This window comes from Melospiza melodia, chromosome 5, assembly GCF_035770615.1.
Source record: "Melospiza melodia melodia isolate bMelMel2 chromosome 5, bMelMel2.pri, whole genome shotgun sequence".
NCBI lineage: Eukaryota > Metazoa > Chordata > Aves > Passeriformes > Passerellidae > Melospiza > Melospiza melodia.
Window position 1 is genome coordinate 23,500,849 of NC_086198.1, and position 18,804 is coordinate 23,519,652.

The window sequence follows — 18,804 nt, forward strand, 5'->3', positions numbered from 1 at the left end:
CTCATGGTCCCCCACAGCCTTTCCACAAGGCTCACACAACTCTGGGTGCTGCTCAGCGCTGGCAGAGGGGAGCAGAATATCACCTAGGAAGATCTTCAGGATGCTGCTCCAGTTTTGTGAGTAGCTTTTCACAGTGTGGATCTGTCTGAAACATTTGATTTACAGCATGTGTTTTATCCCTCTGCTAGTGCATAGAGGAAGGGGATCACAGAGGAAATGACCATCTGCATGACAGCTAATGATGCAGTAACTTCCTGATGAGATTTTCCCAAATGATTTTAGTGTTAATCATGACAACAGCCAAGAGTTAAATAAATTTTTCATTCCATTTAACTCACAGAAACAATGCTATTTGGGGAAGAATGAAGATATATTTGTTATCTACCTTCTCAAATTCTTCTGAGGTTCAGCTGCAACCATGCAATTTCATGACACATATACAACTGAAGAGTGAAATGTCAGTTGCTAGGCCAAAAATGTTTTACTTAGAATTCTGATCACTGCTCTGGGTTTGCAGAGCTGTTATAAAGCTTGGTAATATAATTAAAGCCTACTTGAGTCCCATCTAAACTGGCAAGATAAACTACAGTTTATATGTGCTTAGGCACTGCTATACTGTAAGTCCCTGAAGAAAGCACTATTTACCTAGCAGTCAGGACCTCACTTGGGAATGTCAGCTTGCCAATCATCAGCTATAAAATACTTTACTTGGTCTCAGCTTCTGTTCAAACTTCCTCTTTTTTCTTCAGGTACCAGCTATTTTGCAATTAAGGGTAAGAAATAGGCTATATCCTGCTAGAGGCAAGAAAAAATGCTATAATCAGTAAACACACATTCCACATTTTATTCTTGAAAAAGTCTGATCCTGAGAACATTATTGAGTTTCCAACTAGCCCCGACAATCCAATCCACTACCTGAAAAACAATTTGGCATCTTTTTTGCGTGTCACCACTGAGCGTCACTGACATTTCTGAGAGCAGGACTAGTTGACAATCCCACCTATGATTCACGAAACAGCAAGAGGTACAGCTCATTTTCCAGAAAGGGACAGGCTCTGTGCTGCTGCTAGCACTGAAAATTTGCTGTTAGTGAGCTAAACCAATGTGACTGGAAGAGCCCTGGGACGTGTGAGAGGAGGTATTTGCAGAAACTTGATGCCATCTTGCTGAGTTGATCCTCCCTATAATCCTACTTACACTCATTCCCAGGCTACTCAGGAGGATTAATTTTTCCCAAAGCAGAATTATTTTCTAGTGATACTTATTCCTCCAACTGTGAAATGGCTTTACTGAGAGATAAACAAGTGAGCTTGTGTTTAGGGATAGATCCCATTACAGACGTGAATTTAAACTAATTGCTGGAGTTGGCCAAATTCATTAGAAGGATTGTATTTCCTGATGAATTTAACTGTTTATTCAGTTCCAGGATGGGCAGGAGCAGATATTAGATTTAAATAATTGTGGTGGGCTTAAAATGTTTTCTTTAGGCTTTGTCCAATCAGCTGAATTCACAAAGAAAAAAACGCTTTTGTAGCTGTTTGTAGAAATAGCGATGCATGAGTCAAATACTCAGCAGTGAAAAGTAACAAATGACAATAAGGAATGATTTAGACAGCTTTTTTGCAATTTTAAGAAATGTTGGAAACTCTAATTTCCTCTCATTGCCTGCTATCCTTTACTAGCTTGTTCTCTAAAAAGAAATCAGTTTATTTACCACCAGGGTAACAAATTTAACAATTGCTGCTGTAGGTTAAACATCAGCAACCCTTTCTCTTACCTTCTTCAGAGAGTGGCTTAATAGAGATTTCCCATCTCTTTTCTCATTTCCCCCTCCAGAAATCAAAGAAAGGTCTCCCTCTGCAGCTAAAACACTGCCAGATGTTCCTGTTTTTGGATCTTTTCAGAAAAACTCTCAACTCTTTTCCCCTTCAAGACCTTGAGTACTGGAGTATAATTTGATTCCTAGTGAAGCTACACTGAGAGGAGGGACAGCCAGAGACCAGGTGATTATTTCAGCTCTGCAATACAGGTCACCATGAAGGGTGAATTAAGGTGCTGCAGAGGATGGAAATTCTTTTTCCAAGAGTATTTAAGAAATCTCAGAGTGTAGTTTCACCCTGAATTACATCAATATATTACTATGATATTTCATTGTACATCACCACTGGCAACAGTAGTGATTTCAAAATGAAGAACTTTAATTTGGAAACTATTTAATACCAAGTGGTAACTTGCATCTGTTTTCTTTCAAAATTAAGGGAAACTGGTATGCTTTTGATAAAAAAAAAACAACCTGTATTTCAATTGATTTTAGAGGATTCTCCAGGAAAATAGGAGAGAAAAGATCTTTAAATAATAAGACAAGATGGGAAAGGGAAGAATTCTCAGGAAGAGAGATGAAGTGAGGACCTTTTTCCCTTCATTACTTCTGAATTGTTTTTCTGATACCTCATCAGGCATTCATCAATGCCAAATTTTTAATTTCAAAAGTACACAGCTGTGATGCCATGGCTCTTCTACACAACTGCTTTAATGAAAGAAAAGAGAAAAAGAGAAAGTAGGCCACAAAACTAAAACAGAATTCTTGTTTTTGTGCAATTCCACTTCTCAGCTGCAATCTTTAGCTTTCCCCTGCCTATGGATTGAAATGCTACTGACATCCACACAAAGTAAAATTTCTATATTTCATTTGGATTAAATTTTGACTTTCAATTTTAGCACATTACTTCTAGAAATTAATCTCTGTCAGCACAATGCAGTGTAAAGAGTATTTGGATTTTTCAATTTACACCAATAAAATAGTTTCTTATCAAACTCATCTAATTGAAATAGCAGAGAAACCCAAAAGTGACAGGATGGACCCATGGTTAGCTGCACAGATCAGGAATTTCTTTGGCATTTGATTAATTTTTTAGCAAGCTAACAAGAAGTCTGGAATTTCCACTTGCTCCTGCCTTCTTGAATGCTTTCATAATTCTCCTGGCCATTTAAATGGAAAAGTGTGAAACAGTATTTACAAAATCCAAGGCAAGAAGAGAACCAGCTTGCCTGAATCATAGGTCAAAATACATGGGACTGCCAAAAGTGAATTGGAAATTGCTCAGACAGTTCAAGAGCAATTCAGTTTGGAGTCCCTTAAAGACCTTTCCTGCCCCTGAATAAGAAATGTGTCCTGGATTATTCTTGCAGTCTCATGAGTTCAAACTGTTAGAATGGAAAGTGGTAGCAGATACCAAAGAAATCCTTGAACTATCATTTTGGAGGTAACGCAGATTAACCTGGGACTGGGTAAAATATAAGCAGTGTTCAAAGGAGTCTTACATTTTGCCTGCATCATCATAATTTCTGGTAAAGCTAAATACCTAATGCAGAATAGCAACTTCTCAAGACAACATTATATTTTAAATTATTTTTATGTCCTGTAGTGAAAGCCATAAATAAAGCATCATTTTAATTTTTTTTACCGTCCTTTTTTTTCCTCTGTGTTTACAACACCAGCACTTTAAATGTAAATATGCATTAACAGGAAGTGTATGCAGACAAATGAGGAGGCAGTTTTATGAAAGACATCAATAACATAAAGAAAATGAGGCAAAAAACTTACAGGGAAGGGCAAACTCTCAACCTGTTCATATTGACTAAATATTGGAAAGTTACATTTGTCTGTAAGTATGTGGAGGCTGTACACATCACGAAGAAAGGAAATAACTAAGAGAAATTATCTTTGAAGACTGAACAGGAAAAACATCTTGGACATGACAAGGATTAAGGTAGGAAATAAAAATCACAGAGAAGCAGCAACACTGGATAAAGCTGTATTGAGTCTGTTACACTTTGCAGTTGAGATTACCAAAATACACACAGTAGCACCATACAATTTCAGACAGCTTCAAGCATTAGCCCATACAGAGTAACACCATGCCACTACAGAAGTCTGCAAGCTCTGCCCTTTAATACTCTTCTGTGCAACCTTTTAGATCCTTATCTTACACCCATTGCCCCTGTGTGCCCTCTGTTCCCTTTGGTGATGGGTCAGTGCCCCTGGGCACCCCATGGCTCATTGCTGTCAGTGCTGCTCACCTGCTGCTCACAGCTGCACCCATGGGGATGAGGCTGGACACAGCCCCACCCCAATCACCACAAACTGTGTGTGCCTACAGTTACAGGGACGGTTTTGCAGTGGCAGAACATAGGGTAGATAATTTAGGGGTTTCCTTACTCCCATTTCTATGATTTCACTTTATTAACGTCAAAGGCAGTGCGATGGTGAATTCCGCAGAACATTACCCAAGTGAAATTCTACAATTTTTTCTCCTTTCTTTTGCAAACAAAATAGTAAATTTATTTTCTTTACTTCCTAACCTGTGAAGCTTCTTCAATGGTGACACATGTTCACCTTTGATACTTTTTCTTCCTTGAGCATCCAACTGTTTTGGTAGTTTAGGTAAACAAACTTGTTGGTTTTATTTCAATATGATTATTATGACATGGAAAAAACCCAAACAATCCAAGCCAAATAACAACTACTTCCATTCAGGAACTGTGAATACATAAAAACTATACTGATAAGAGTAATATTCACCTCAGGAGGAAATACTGCCTAAGGTCAGTATTTTAGAAATCAAAGATGAGGAAACACAGGGAAAAAGTACCTTTTTGATGGTTTCCAGCATTGATCGCCCTCCTTGCCAGGGTTTAGAGTTCTTCCTGATGCAGGTGAGGCTGGCCATGCTGTGCCACTTCCTGTCCTCCAGCTTCTTGTGAAAGGCATTTGCTAGCAGAAGGACAGTGTCATATATATACAGGTTTGTAATCTGTAAAGAGATCAAAAGGGAAGCATTAGTATAGCTATGTAGTATCCTCCTAGCAGCCAGAATTGATCATTTGTTTTGCCTCACCCATAACCCTCTGGTAATTAAATACTTCACTTGGTTTTAAGAAGAATCTGTGAGAGTCAAAATGTCCCACATTTGGGCTTTGGTAAAATCTGCAGCTGGGGGCTGTAATGCTAAAAGTGATAAACACTAAACAAACCACACACATATGAGAAGTCCAGGCAGCCCAACCACTGGCACAGCTCCACTTGCCAGACTTACAGCTCTACTTATGACCATAAACAGACTTCTTTTTATTTTTAACCAGTTCCTTGTGAAACTCAACTTTTCAGATCACCAGATTTTTGGACACCATCAAATTATCTTCAAGGCTGTTTTGCTCTTTTGAAAAGCAGAAAATCTGAAAATTTGGAATAGATTTTGTTGTGTTATTTTGCTCTTGATTTGTGCAGTCAATTCTGGTTGACACTTTCTGGCATGAAATAAGACTTAATGAAATTCTTGTCAGTGTGCAATTGCATGTTGATTCTGTGATGTAGAGTGTTTTCTGTCAGAGTGTTTGACATTGGCTGCTAGTTGCTTGCAGGACGAAACTCTTACAGAGTACATGTGTGTATGTTCACTGTGAGCACAGCTGCATACAGTGTGAGGAAGTTCTAGTTTGGGATCAAAAGCAGAACAGTGGAATTCAAGAAGAGCAATCACTTGTGTGCCCCTCCCACTTAACCATGTTTTAGTTCTGTGTACCTGCTTTAAATGAACACAGAGCAAAGTCAGATGTGAAAGACACAATTAAAAGTAAAAGAACAGAAGCTCAGGACACATGAAGACTTCTGAAACAAGTAATTTACAATATAGTTTTACATCAGTCTTTGCTGTCCTCAGATGGCAGGAACATTTAAGTTACTGACAGTATCATAAAAAGAAACCTCAGCTGTCCTGAACAGAGGTTCTCATGAAGAAAAATTATGTTCAGAAATGAAAAGGACTTTTGGGAATATTATTTTTAGATAACCTATTGGTCATCTAAAGTTATTGAGGGAAACACAGTTTCCTCAGGTGCATGATAAAGGGCTCTGTAGAAAATTCCTAGTGCCTGACAGCAAATTAGCCAGTGGCAATTTGAGGCAAGGTTGCTGGGATTTTTTCTCCATCGGTCACAGACAAGCCAAAAGACATTTTCTCAGATTTGTGGACTATGTTGGTTGCTCTCCGTGAGGGTTTTTTTGCACAGCTATAGGTAGTGTGCTTAAAGTTTTAAAAGAAGAAAGAAGCTTACAAATGGAAAGTATGGGAATTTAGTAGCCCTAGTCTGCTTTTTAAATATATCCAAAGACTGGGAAAGCCCTGCAGCTATTGGGAGGGGGGTATATGGCAAGGAAGCACAATAACGCTGAAGATCTGAGATACTGATTGCCAAATTCACATATCACCTTAAAAAAGGGGAAGAAAAGCTGGAAAACCCCCCCAAAACCTCTCTTCCTGCCTAATTAGTCCTCTCCACATAATATATTTTAATGTTTTTATTTCCTTTTTAAAATCCCATCTTTATGCTGGCTTTGCTTGTGTCATCCACTAACTGTTCTGTTAGTAGCACAGATTCACAGAATCCCTGATCCTTAGTGCCCTTTTTCTTTAAATGATCCTTCACTGTGCCTTTCTTCTAAAGAAGGTGCTTCTTTATTCTTACTTGAGCTCATCCTGTGGCTGTGAACATTTCTATTTTGGTATTCACCCAGGAACAAAATCTGCTTTCTTCAGATGCACGGGCCAGGCATCACTGTACATGGAAGGATTAAAAGCATGGATTGAGGATCTGGGCCCAGGTTAATCAAGCATTTTAGAAACAACTGGGATGATTTGCCTGCATATTGTAAACGTACAAAGAATTCAAAGTATTTCAGCTAAAACTGTGTTTTCCCCAATGAAGTCAGCACCAGAGGGACATTTTTTGGACTGGGAGGGGAGGAATTATCACTGGGCTGTGAGGCAAGCTTCTTTCTATTCAAGTCTTTGCCAAAGGAAAGAAAAAAGCCCCACATCACCTCTGGAAAGCAGAGGGAATAAGGTCACTAATGAGACTAAATTGGTACATGAAGGGCTGTGGATGCCAAGTCATCATGTCCCAACAAAATGACATTGCTTTCAAGGTAACTTCTGTAACCTGCTACCATGGGAAGAGAAGACAATCGTCACAGTTCATGAGGAAGGATGCACTCACTAATCTAAGAGTAATATAGCTGGGCCTTCATCAAGAATTAACAGGGCTCAGGAGGACAGAGTTCAGCAGTTATTAAGCATTGTTAGTCCTTCACTAATAGTTGAGTTTAACATGTACTGCAATCAATCACTGATAATGCAATGATAAAGACCCTACAATTAATTCCTGTTTCTCAAAATCACCCTTCCCTGTCACTTCCAGAAGTATGCTTCGTTAATATCTGTCCTGATGAACAGAAGGGGGTTGTAATTTAAAGTCACTTTACACCTTTATTAATTCCCCACATAAATTTACTGGGGCATTTAATGCACTGCCTGGTGTCCATTACTAATCCTTTATTTACTCTGCTAGGCTAAGGGCTGGACACTCACATTACCAAGAAGCATTCAACTGCATAACCTTCTGTTAATGCAATTTAAAGTTCAGATGTGATTATTTTATCCAGAGTGTGGAAGAAAGGTATTTAGCATCAGATTAAGGATGAATGATTAATCTGGATTATCACTGTTTGTTTTATGTGTACCTATAATATTGCACATAATTTTTAGACAAAAGGGTTGCAGTACTAAATTCTTCTGTCAATCCAGCTTTTAACTTTCTGCCTTCAAAATGATACAAATTTATAGAATATGTTTCAATTAGGGCAGTTCCAAAAACACAGTGAGACATTTTCACCAGGATATTTTTCAGCGTTTTAATAAAGATGCTGAAAAAAAATTAATTATTCCCACAGACTTTAGGGGGAGTAATTCAGAAAAAAATAAATAAAGAAATTCACCCTTATAATTTCCAGAGAATGTTTCTGATTAGTCACACTTCGATGTCATTAAAAAAAAAAGCTTTAGTAATTTCAATTTATAAACTGTTCCAGCTCCCCACTGGATTAGAAACTAATTTATAATATTGTTGGGTAGAACAAAGAAGCAGCAAACAAACCCCACAGCTACTCAAAGGACTGTGCATCATATGAAGGCACAGGGGAAATTGTGTCAGAGTTTTCCTTCCTTTCAGTTTATAATGTTGTCTCACTCAGCTAAAATAATGAAGTACAGCCATCTCAGGGAAAGCATGAAAAAAGCAACTCAGCTTCACAGAACAATTAAACCAATCCAGCTTCCATCATTCCTTTGAACCAAAATACTAGGAAAGCTTCCAGTAGGAACATTTTAGCTCTCCAAGCTATAGATAGGATCAGGACACACAGGTTAAGGCATAAGATCCAATCTAACAAATTAAATGGAATTTTCCAATTTGTCGAGACTAAACTTTGAATTCTAGAACTTGTCTTTCCTAGATTCATGCAACTGCTGAGGTGAAAATAAAAGTGGAGTTGAAGAGAAAGACAAATCAAAATGTAAAGCATCCCACTGACATGTGGCTCTTGTTTTCTGCCTTGCTGTAGTCGGAGCTTTGTTCATGAGAACTGCTCTTTGCACTCTCTGACTCCTGCGTGTGATCACACTCTCAGCTTGAACACACTGGCCATAGACTGGCAAAAGTTCCCCCAGGACCATGCTGCCATGACAGAACGGCACAGCCTAAAGGATTTTTGCACTTCTGAAACAGTCTGTCGATATATCCTAAGCATCAATGGGCACCACACAGCCCTGCCTGCTTTGAGAACTCTAATAGGATCACTGTGTTCTCTGCTACAGCCAGTTTTTCATGTCATCAATAATTGCTGGCTGGCTGTTTTGTGAACTAAAATTAGTGACACAAAGGCTCTTACAACTAATCTGAAACAGGACAAGACTATCCCACTTTGTCCCTTATATTTTTCCATTTTAAACAGACACTCTTGAAGACCTCCCGATTTTCCTCCCATTGTTTTCTCTCATTCTTCCCTTTCAGAACCATGAGGTGGCTGCTTTTAGCTGCTGGGTCGGATAAGCTCCTCCCTCCACTGCTAAAAATAATAATATGTAGCCATCTTTCTACAATTGCAGAAATGTTTACAGAAAAAACCCCAAAAGTAAAATCAACATATTGAGCCAATTTCACATTTCTAACTTGCCTAAGCTTTGTCATGACGAAACCTAATGAGAGACACAGAGGACTTGTTCTTGGAAAAACTGTATGAAGTCAGGAGGATAGGGATCCTGTTGCTGAATTCCTGTAGTAGGAACCCATTATAGTTTAATTGTAGTTTGTGATTAACAACACTGAAAATAGGGCCTCCCTGGCACTTCGATATAGATTTAGATGTATATACCAAGGCACTTGAAAGCAATTATGTGGGTGCTCCCAGTATGAATTTCTTATTGACAACATATTTGAGGCTCAGAGAAGCACAGCAACTCGGGAGACATTGACTACAGGGAGGAAATTCTTTTGGGTGAGATAACAAAAATTAAAATTGAGCAGGGCAACAAAATGACTACCCTACTACCTGGAGACCAGGTTGCTTGTTTGGATGTTAATCTCTATTACTGTGGAGCAGGCAAGCTGTTGTTCCTCATCAGAGACATTCACTCCCTCCTCAGCTCCAGGTGTTTCCTTGTCATGCCATGAGCCATTAAACCACATGTCAGAGAGGACGTGAAAAGTAAGTTACAGATAGCCCCTGGGGGAAAACTTGGAAGTTATCTAGAAAGAGAGTTTCCAGGTGGGGATAGACTGGTGCATGAGGTACCTCCATGCTCTGGGAGAAGGGGTCCTTGGGGTCACACAGTGATGAAGATATTCTGTGGTTGCCACGGAAACAGCGCTGGCTTATGTTTTGGGGGACTGGAAAGGTCTGTCGGATAATTGTCAACCTCCCAATCGACCTTCTCACCAGCTCCTGCACATCCACGTCATTTATCTCCTGAAAGAGAAGGCAAGGAAGAGGATACGTATCAGAGTCAAAATTCAGAAACGTGATCACCAAATGATAAACAAAAAATAACCTGAGTGGACGAAGAGGCCTCTGATTGAATCACAGGTATTGTCAGACTCCACCACAGCCTCAAAACCAATATGTGCATGCTCATTAAAATAACTGGTGGTATTCAAATACCACCCGTAACTGCAAAAGTTCAAAGTGTACTGTGCTCAGACCTCAGCAAATACTTGTATTTTAATAGCTGTTTCATTTGGGCTGTTCTCTGCCTCTGCTTTTACCTCTTCTGATTTTCTACTTAAAACTGTTTCAAGCATCCTTGACAGATAATGTGTAAATCAGTAGGAGGCCATAGCATGATGTATTTCTGAGTGCAGCATTGCTCAGGAGCAGTGAAGGTAGAGACCATGTTTCAGGCCTTAAGTGCTCATTTCCTAGATTCAGAATATCAAGAACCTATAAACAATGTGTTAGTTAGAAATCATTTACTAAAAGGGCAAAGAAAATGCATAAGAGCATTCTAGGTATAAATGTGCTTGTTTATAGCAAGACCTAATTTAAAAGCAAATTTTTATTCCACAGGGTACCTATTAAGGCTTACAGCTGAACACTCAGCTCTACAGACAAATACTTAAAAGAAAAAATAGCTAAGTAAATCCACCAATATTAAGCTCGAAGTATTAACTTTAAGACAGGTTAGGGAACCAGAAAAACATATTTTACATAGCAGAAATTCCTGCAGGTTGGGAACATGGTGTTTTACACTGTTGAATTATGAGTCCCTCAGGGAAGTTGAATAAGAGGAACACAGGCTCCCGAGCAACAGCAACTGACTCCAACCTTCACATAAGAACTTGAACTTTAGTTAAACATGTTTTTTTTCCTGGTGATTCAAATAGCTGTTAGCTTTCAAGATAATTTTGTGTCTGTATTTTCCTGTAAAATTGCATAAATAATCTAAAATGTGTACCATCTTTTTAACCAGGATCTCTTTCTCACCAAGCTGAACTGTCTGTCCATGATCTGTCTTAGCTACAGAGGCTGACGCCCCAAACTTTCCAGACATTTAAAACTGTGGATATGCCCCAGGAAGGGAGGTGGATCAAGAGGCTCCTACTGGCATCCTGCACTTAATATTCTCCTGCATACAACCACAGTTTATTGAATATTTTTTTTATTTGTGTATATATAGCTTTGTAATTTTCCAAGGGATACAGCACATCTGCATTGTTAATACCTTTAATGAAATGCCACCATCTTTTTCTGCCTTTGCTTCCTGATCCATAACCATATTGAAGAATTCAGGAGACACCAGGATAGACTTGATCTCAAATTATGGAATCTTTCTTGTGGAAATGAAGCCAAGCTTTTTGAAAAAGCAGCTCTTTAAATGTTACGACAACCACCCCAGTTATTTTGGCTTTTTTTCCTGCTCCAGTATAATACCCTTTCATTATTTTGAAGGAACTAGTTTGGACATACTGCTATTTGATAATTTCCCTTTAATTTTGAAAGAAATATATGTGAGATGTAAATTATAACTTCTATTCTCTTGACTACAGTAAAAGTATTTTATTTGCCTTCACAGATTATCATAGTTTCTGAATTCATCTGTTATTATTAATGTTCTTTATGAAATACAGTTTTTTTTTCTGCAAAGAGAAATAACAGAGCATCAGCTGTGTTCAGTGTAATATCTTACATTTCTGGTCGATTAATTCTTAATGTACCACAGATAATGGCTTATCTCAGCTTAAGATTCTGTCTTTTCATTTAGCCTGTATCATTTCACTAGCTGTGAGGTAAAAAAAAATATATATATATAATGCTGTTTTAGCAATACATATATTTTTCTTTTTTTTAATAATACTTTCAATATAACCATAAAGGAGAGCTCAAGAAACTTTTAATCTTGATTTTAAATTATATACTTTCTCAGAGGATTTAAAAAAGTTTGCCTGGTTTCATTACACAGTATATCCAAACTGTAACACCAAGATTATTAGACTCGCTCTAATAATGTAAAAACAGACACCTGGATGGCCACATTATATTGCCAAGTACTACTTTAAAAGAGATTTTGACTTTCAAATCCTCAAGCATTTATCTTGCCTGCCATAAAAATGTACTGATGTTTTCTGTATTCAGCACTTTTTGGTGCATTTTGAATAGAATGTTCTCATTTTAACCTCTAGGTTACTACCTCATGCCATTATACATCACCTGGGAAATAATAACAGAATTGAAACACCAAAGCCATTTCTGTGTGGTGGCCAAGGAGGTACATATATCTATGGATTAGTGACAGCTATTATTTTAAATGCTCATTATACCATAAATCCAGATTTTAGATTGACAACAAAGCAATGCCATGCAACCCTAAATTCAACATTAGTCATTTGCTATGTGTTTCTTTGTCATTTTTTAAATACTTGGCATCGACTGAGTGACAAGCCTTTTATATAATGACTCTCCAATATCATCTCTCATTCTTGAATTTTGGATCTGACTTAAGAAAACTATATAAAGCAACTATTGTATGAGAGGAAACAATTTTCATTTGCACTTCAAAGGAGGATACAGTGTAACAATATAAGTGCGCCAGATGAAATGTTATACAAGCGTCGAATGTCAAAAAAATTATAAAGTTGGCCAAGTTGAACTGAGTTGGCACCTGAATAAATTTAGGCTAGGTTATGTGAGGTTGTTTTTCTTTTTTCGCTGTGCTTTTTGTTTATTTGTTTTTCTTTTTTTTTTCATCAAAAATTCAATTTATAGTTCCAAGCCTTTCTTTTGCTGGTCTGAACTTGGAATTAGGGGAGACTGCCCTGCCACAAATGGAACAAAGATAAAATTAGATGTACATTTCATCTAAGCAGGCAAATAAATAAGGGAAAAAATTCGGATTTAAATTAACAACTATTTACAGATTGATTAGGAAACAAGAACTGAAGAGAATCATCTTGACATATAAGGCACGACTCCAATGGAAATCAAGACTACATACTGGACATCTAATATTTGTCCCATTATTTTAAGATAAGCAGCCCAGGCAGAGACTTAATATTTACCACAGAGCAATTGTACCAGCAGTGAGATACATGGAGGGGAAGAATTTATTTACATGCTCCTGTATTAAGCACTGAAAAAAGGCAAAAATACCTTTTGTTATGAAAATATCTTTACTTTGGGCCAAGAAGATGGTTCCAGTATTTATAATAAAGGGGACACACACTATTTTCCAGTGCATACCAGGACTTCATCACAGAAAATCCTGACACTCAGAGAGGAGAGTGTTCCTTCCTTATCCAAAAGTCAGCAGAGGAAAAAAGGGTGGTTGAAGGCCTCAAGGCTGCCACTGCCCACGCCAGAGAACATTTATGCCCTTCTCAAATTTCTCAGCACTTTCTACAGAGAAGTCGAGGTAAAAGCATGGCTGGATGAACCTCCAAGAGGTTTCTCCAAAAGCAGATTTTGAACTGCATCATCACTTGCTCCTATGTATCTCCCTTATGTTTTGTAGGCTTGGCAGAAAAGGATGAATAAAACCTGACAGGACAGGGAGAAACTAACTTTTAGCTTTCACAGAGAAAAAAAATCCAAGATGTTGGAGAAAGCAGGGTTCTCTCCATCTGTGCATTAGCTGTCACTAATGCCAGGAGCTGGCGACTTGGTTGCCCACTTGTTCCAAAGAGGGTGTCATTTCAGACCCACCGACCCAGTGGAAAATGTAAGGGTTCAAGTGAAGCTCTAATGCCGTTATCAATCATTATCCATACAAAAATGTTGAATATAAACGAGCTCCTGGAACTGAGCTGTGATTATAGGACCTGATATAACTGCTCAAGCTTGAAACATGGTTATGCTCTACATTCCTACTCATGGTGGAGTGCATTGGGCTTGAAACATGATGAACAAGGTGAATACATGGGCCAAGGACAAGCCCTCTCCTAGGAAACAGTCTTCATCAAAAAGAATAAAACCTTTGAATATGACCTTGTAGGTCCCCCAGTCCTCTCTTGTGCTTTGCTGGGCAAACCTGTTGGACCTTTTCCCATAAATTGGTCTTTAAAAGAGACTGGAGGTTGTTTTCATTCTTTCATCAAGCAGGAGTTTTTCCAGACTCTGGTGCCTCTGGTAATTAGAAACATTTTAACAACTTTTGACCTCAGTTTACTCAAGCACAAATTGAACTCATTTGTTCTTGTGTCAACCTTGTCCTTTGGCTCTTGACAATGATGCATTTATTCACATTCTGTAAGTGTTTATAAACAGAAAGCACATCCTCTTTTAGTCTTTGTTCCAACCGAGCCAACTTTTTCCACTCTTTTCTTACACAAATCAGCTTTCCTGTGCACTCATTCCATTCTGATTCGAATAGATCTGGTCAGAACTGACCACATTATAGCAGATGAAATCCAAACAATCCTTTGTAAAGCAGCATTGATATTTACACCTCCCTATTCCAACTCTAGGCAGTGCAAAGTGTTTGGGAGTGTCCTTCAGTAAACAATAGCAATGAAGAACTGGTGGCAGCCTTAGGTATAGCTAGATAATAGTGAGGTAACCCTAAATGTTTTAACAAAGGAAAATGCTCGAGAGAGACATGATTTAAAATGGAAAAAAAGGACATTACTTGCATTTAAAAAGAGCAAGGTAAAGTGATGAAAATCCTACAAATGCCCCTTCTTCAGCTCCACCAGATAGAATCTACGTTTACTGTACAGTAGTGAATTAAGAGTCATGAAAGAAATATAATTTTTCATACTGGAACTTTGAAGCTGTATTTACTATTGTGCAGAGGAAATGAAGCAAGGAAAGACAGACAGAAGGAGAAAGAGTGTGAGAAATCCATTCTCACATTTTGTTAAGACATATTTGATCATGACTACATTCAAATCTATGACTCCTGCAAATTTTAAATAAAGAACTGTAACATCTGCTTTAAGGCCCTGAAGAAACAGGAACATTTATTTAGAGAGCATTTTCTCAGCTTACTATACTGATCAGAAGAGATTTGCATTATTTCCTATGGTCTAATATGATGCATTATGTTTTAGCAAATTATGAATTCTTTCATTTTATAGGAACAAACCCCCTCCTCCCACACTTACATTATGAAACACACTCTTCAAGAAAATTTGCTGTATTGCATAAGGTAGCAAGTAATGGGACAATAAAAATTAAGGAACTCTTTGCAGGCATTTAGTCTGAGCAATTAAAATAGCAGATGTTGCCTCACAAAGCCTAAACTGATTTCTGATCACAAAACTGTATTACTATAGTTGGTAAGAAGGTTGCATTCCATTGGCACAAAGATGGAAAATGAAAGACAATTCCAACTTCTTTTGCTATCTCAAGGCAAGGAATTATTTGAATCAGATGCACAATTTGCGGAATAACACATTTTCACCATCATAGATCATTTTAGAATTTCAAATTAGGAGGCCAGAGAAGCAGTGTTACAGTTACTTATTTGACAGTGTCATTTAGCCAATACAGGCACTCAAGCACTGATGTCTAAGCTGTCACAGAAGATTCACAGAAGCAAGAAAATGGGCAGAGCTCTGAGATCATCTCCCAGTCATATGGAGGTGCTGTGGCCATCAGCAGGTAATAGATGACCACCTCAGACAGACTGGGACATAAAGATAGCTGGTTTATGTAGCACACAGAAAGGGGGCCACAAATCTCTGCATTTCCAAATCCTGCACTGCCAAATAGAGGCATTGCAATCTCGTTACTGAACTGGCAAAACATTGCAATAAGCAATTACCCAGCATCAAACACTCAGGAAACATGTAGATTTCTCCTCTAATTTGAGCATAGTGACAAGGAAAAATTGTGCAAAGCAGAACCCTTGCTGCAGTATTATCTACTGATCTTATTTATTGCTAATATGATTTCTGCATCCACATAATATTGAAATTATTTGCATTTTTAAACAAACAGAGCTAGAAAGCTACCTAAGTACCTAATTTGGATTTAGGACCAGAAGCAGATTAAGCTGGGATAGCACTAAACATATTCACTTTCTCTGAAAGAGAAAAGAGGAATTACTGAATGAGATGCAGAGACTTTAATGACGATGGTTTAGAGCAGTTTGTTGGAATAAATTTAATCACAGCTTTCATCTTTTTCATATACAAGACTATCAGACTAAGAAGGGATGATGTGTATTTCTCTGCACAGATCATTCAGCTTTTCCTGCTGCTGGGACTGCAGCCCAGAGAAAGAGTTTTGGAGTGGAGAAGGCAGCTGAGTGGTAACCACTTTGATTGCTCTGCCATTTCAGCTGCTGCAATGTGCAAATAACAATGCTTAAAAACCAGATTTTCTTTTTTCCCATGGAGACACTAATTTCTAAATAAAAAGCAAAGAGAAAGCATATATGCTAGGAATGGATCCTCAGTCTTGTTTTGTAATTTTTGAGGGTGAAGGAGCAGAAACAGCTAAATGCAAGCACCTTCTTTAGATCTTTTAGAAAGCATGTAACATTTAAAACAAAAAAATCAATGGCAGTGTCTTTAACTTGAACAGCAAGCCAAAATCTGAGCTTTATCTAAGAAACTGCTGTCCCATCTACTGATTATAGAGGACAGCTTTAGATTCAGTCGATGCTCTTAAAATACTCACTGTTTACTCTGAAGTGAATTCTAGTTTATACAGACATGAAAAAGAAAACATGTATGTGGTTCACATGACCACCTGCAGATTAAAGCTGGGTTCTCTCCCAGCAAAGCCCCATTCAGTGCTGGAAAATACACACAGCCCTGGTCAGGAGCAAGGCGGGGCCCAAACTAATGGTTATGCTGGACCTGGTTTGTTTACACAGCATTTCCAGAGACATATTTTTCTCAAAAAAAAACTTGGTTAAAACTCCACCAGTTTAGCAGAGCATACTAATGAAAATCCAATAAATAGGTATGGAAACAGAAGTTGATAGTAAATCCAGGTATTATGACATGGAATTTACATGCAGTCTTTTATTCTGAGAATACACAGGAGTTGCATGATTAACATGTTAGGAGACAGTCATCTGCTCAGGGAATCCAGATATTTCCCACCTAAATTATTTTACAAAAACCTGAATGCTGTCAAACCTGAACTGCAGTGTTCAATACTTTGTACACAAAACTACTTCACATATTGAGTTGTCATATTTTAGCTGACAAGCTTTCATGGGAGAACTTATTTCACAGTGTAAAAGCAGAATCTCTATTTAACTTACTGTTTTCCCTTTATGAACATTTACATATGACCTAATCCAGAAGCCTATCAAAGAGCCTCCCACTAATATCAACAGGTTTGGATATCAACCATCACAGAACATTTGGAGAATTCATAAAGCAAAGGGAAACATGGGATTTTATTATTATGATTATTATTTTAATTAAGAAAAAAAATCATTGAAATATAAACAAAATGCAAGGACTCCACCAAAAAAGATTACATAATAAAAAAGGCCCTAAAAATCCTATGAAAACAGTCAGCTCAGTTGTGAACTCTTGAGATATTTAGAAATAAAGAGGGTTTTTCCAGTTTATTTTCTATTTATTCATAGAGGAACTTCCATTTAAAACAGGCAAGAAAAACCAGCAAAAGCCAAGAACCTGTCATTCTACTTTTATTAAGCAACATCTACTCCCTCATTGTGCTTGAACTTTGTCATAGCTACTGCTTCCTGTTGGCAAAGGGAGAATCAGCATGAATATTGTCAGAAAGGCTGAAAACAGGATTCATGGTTCACAACAATGTTCACTTGACAGTTACCTCATTTATAATGATCCAGTGACAGTCAAAAGCAACCAAATTAGTCTCCACGACCTGAAACAGAGAACAAACCAGCCATCAGTCAGCTTGCTTGGGAAAGCCAGAAAAAAGTAAAAATTAAATAGATGCTCTCTGCAAATGACAAAAACTAAGGCACATGCTCTCTAGAACTTTTGCTATTGAACTGAGGATAGAGAACCTTTAGCACCATGCTGCAGAAGCATTTGTGTTATTGTTTGACTTGTCAATTAAACTTGGAAATACATTTCATTGCCAGCATCACAGGAAAGAATATGTTTCAGTTGACTGAGGAGAAAAATGAAAATATTTTTGCTTTAGCACTATGTGTTGAGAGGAAGCAACAGAGAGGAAGGCAGAAAATGAATATTGAGTGACTTTTGTACGATTTCTGTATTTCCTGCTTCTAAGGCCTTTCCAGTGTATACCTACCCTGAAAGTCTCCGAATTAAGGAAAAAGAAAACAAACCCAAACCAAAAAACCCCACATCACAAATGCTAGAGTTCATAGAAGTGCAAAGAGCAGAAGGAAAGGGCTCTCCTGAGAAAGAAGGCTGTCACAGGGATGATGAATTATAGCCTGTCTCAGGTTCCATGCACAGAAGGCCTCTCATCCTCCTCTCATACATCTTCTCCTTTCCTTTGCTGAAAATTTGTCCATGACCTGCCTTTATGCTGGACTGAACATGTGCTTTCTAATCATCTTTCACTCAGTCCTGTCCCTCCTTAATCCATTACACTTTTGTGGCAAGTCACTTTTCAATCAATTTCACAGGGCAAACGAAGAGGATAAAAATACACTTGCTCTTCTTTCATTAGGTAGGAAAGAAATCATTGACAAAAGGGAGGCCAGAAACAAACTCTGGAAAAAGCTAGACACCTTAAATTTATTTCTTTTCTACATGAAATTGAATTAGGATTAACATGCAAAAAGTTTTCAACACAGATTAATTCAATTTTACTTGTATAGTTACCATGCTCATCTTGATTCACAACTCAAAACTACTGGATACTTAAACTGTATTGAATATACCTTAAAAAAAAAAAAAAAAGAAAAAAGAAAAAACTCCAATGAAAAACAGAAACAAATCTTGGGGTTAACAGTGTTTAAGTGTTCAATTAGATGCCTAGTGCTG

General features: G+C 37.8%; 1 protein-coding gene across 3 annotated transcripts in view; it reads right to left on the bottom strand.

Moving 5' to 3' along the window:
* The window catches only part of GRID2 (glutamate ionotropic receptor delta type subunit 2), a 679,111-nt gene that overhangs the window by 199,417 nt on the left and 460,890 nt on the right, over nt 1-18,804 (bottom strand). For all 3 annotated transcript variants that reach the window (XR_010027765.1, XM_063156612.1, XM_063156611.1), the window contains exons 5-7: nt 17,651-17,704; nt 9,689-9,862; nt 4,653-4,814 (exon numbers count right to left, since the gene is read on the bottom strand). Coding sequence is in view for 2 of the 3 variants with exons in the window: in XM_063156612.1 (XP_063012682.1) it covers nt 4,653-4,814; nt 9,689-9,862; nt 17,651-17,704 (390 nt within the window). In the remaining variant the exon portion in view is untranslated. The remainder of the gene's footprint in view (nt 1-4,652; nt 4,815-9,688; nt 9,863-17,650; nt 17,705-18,804) is intronic.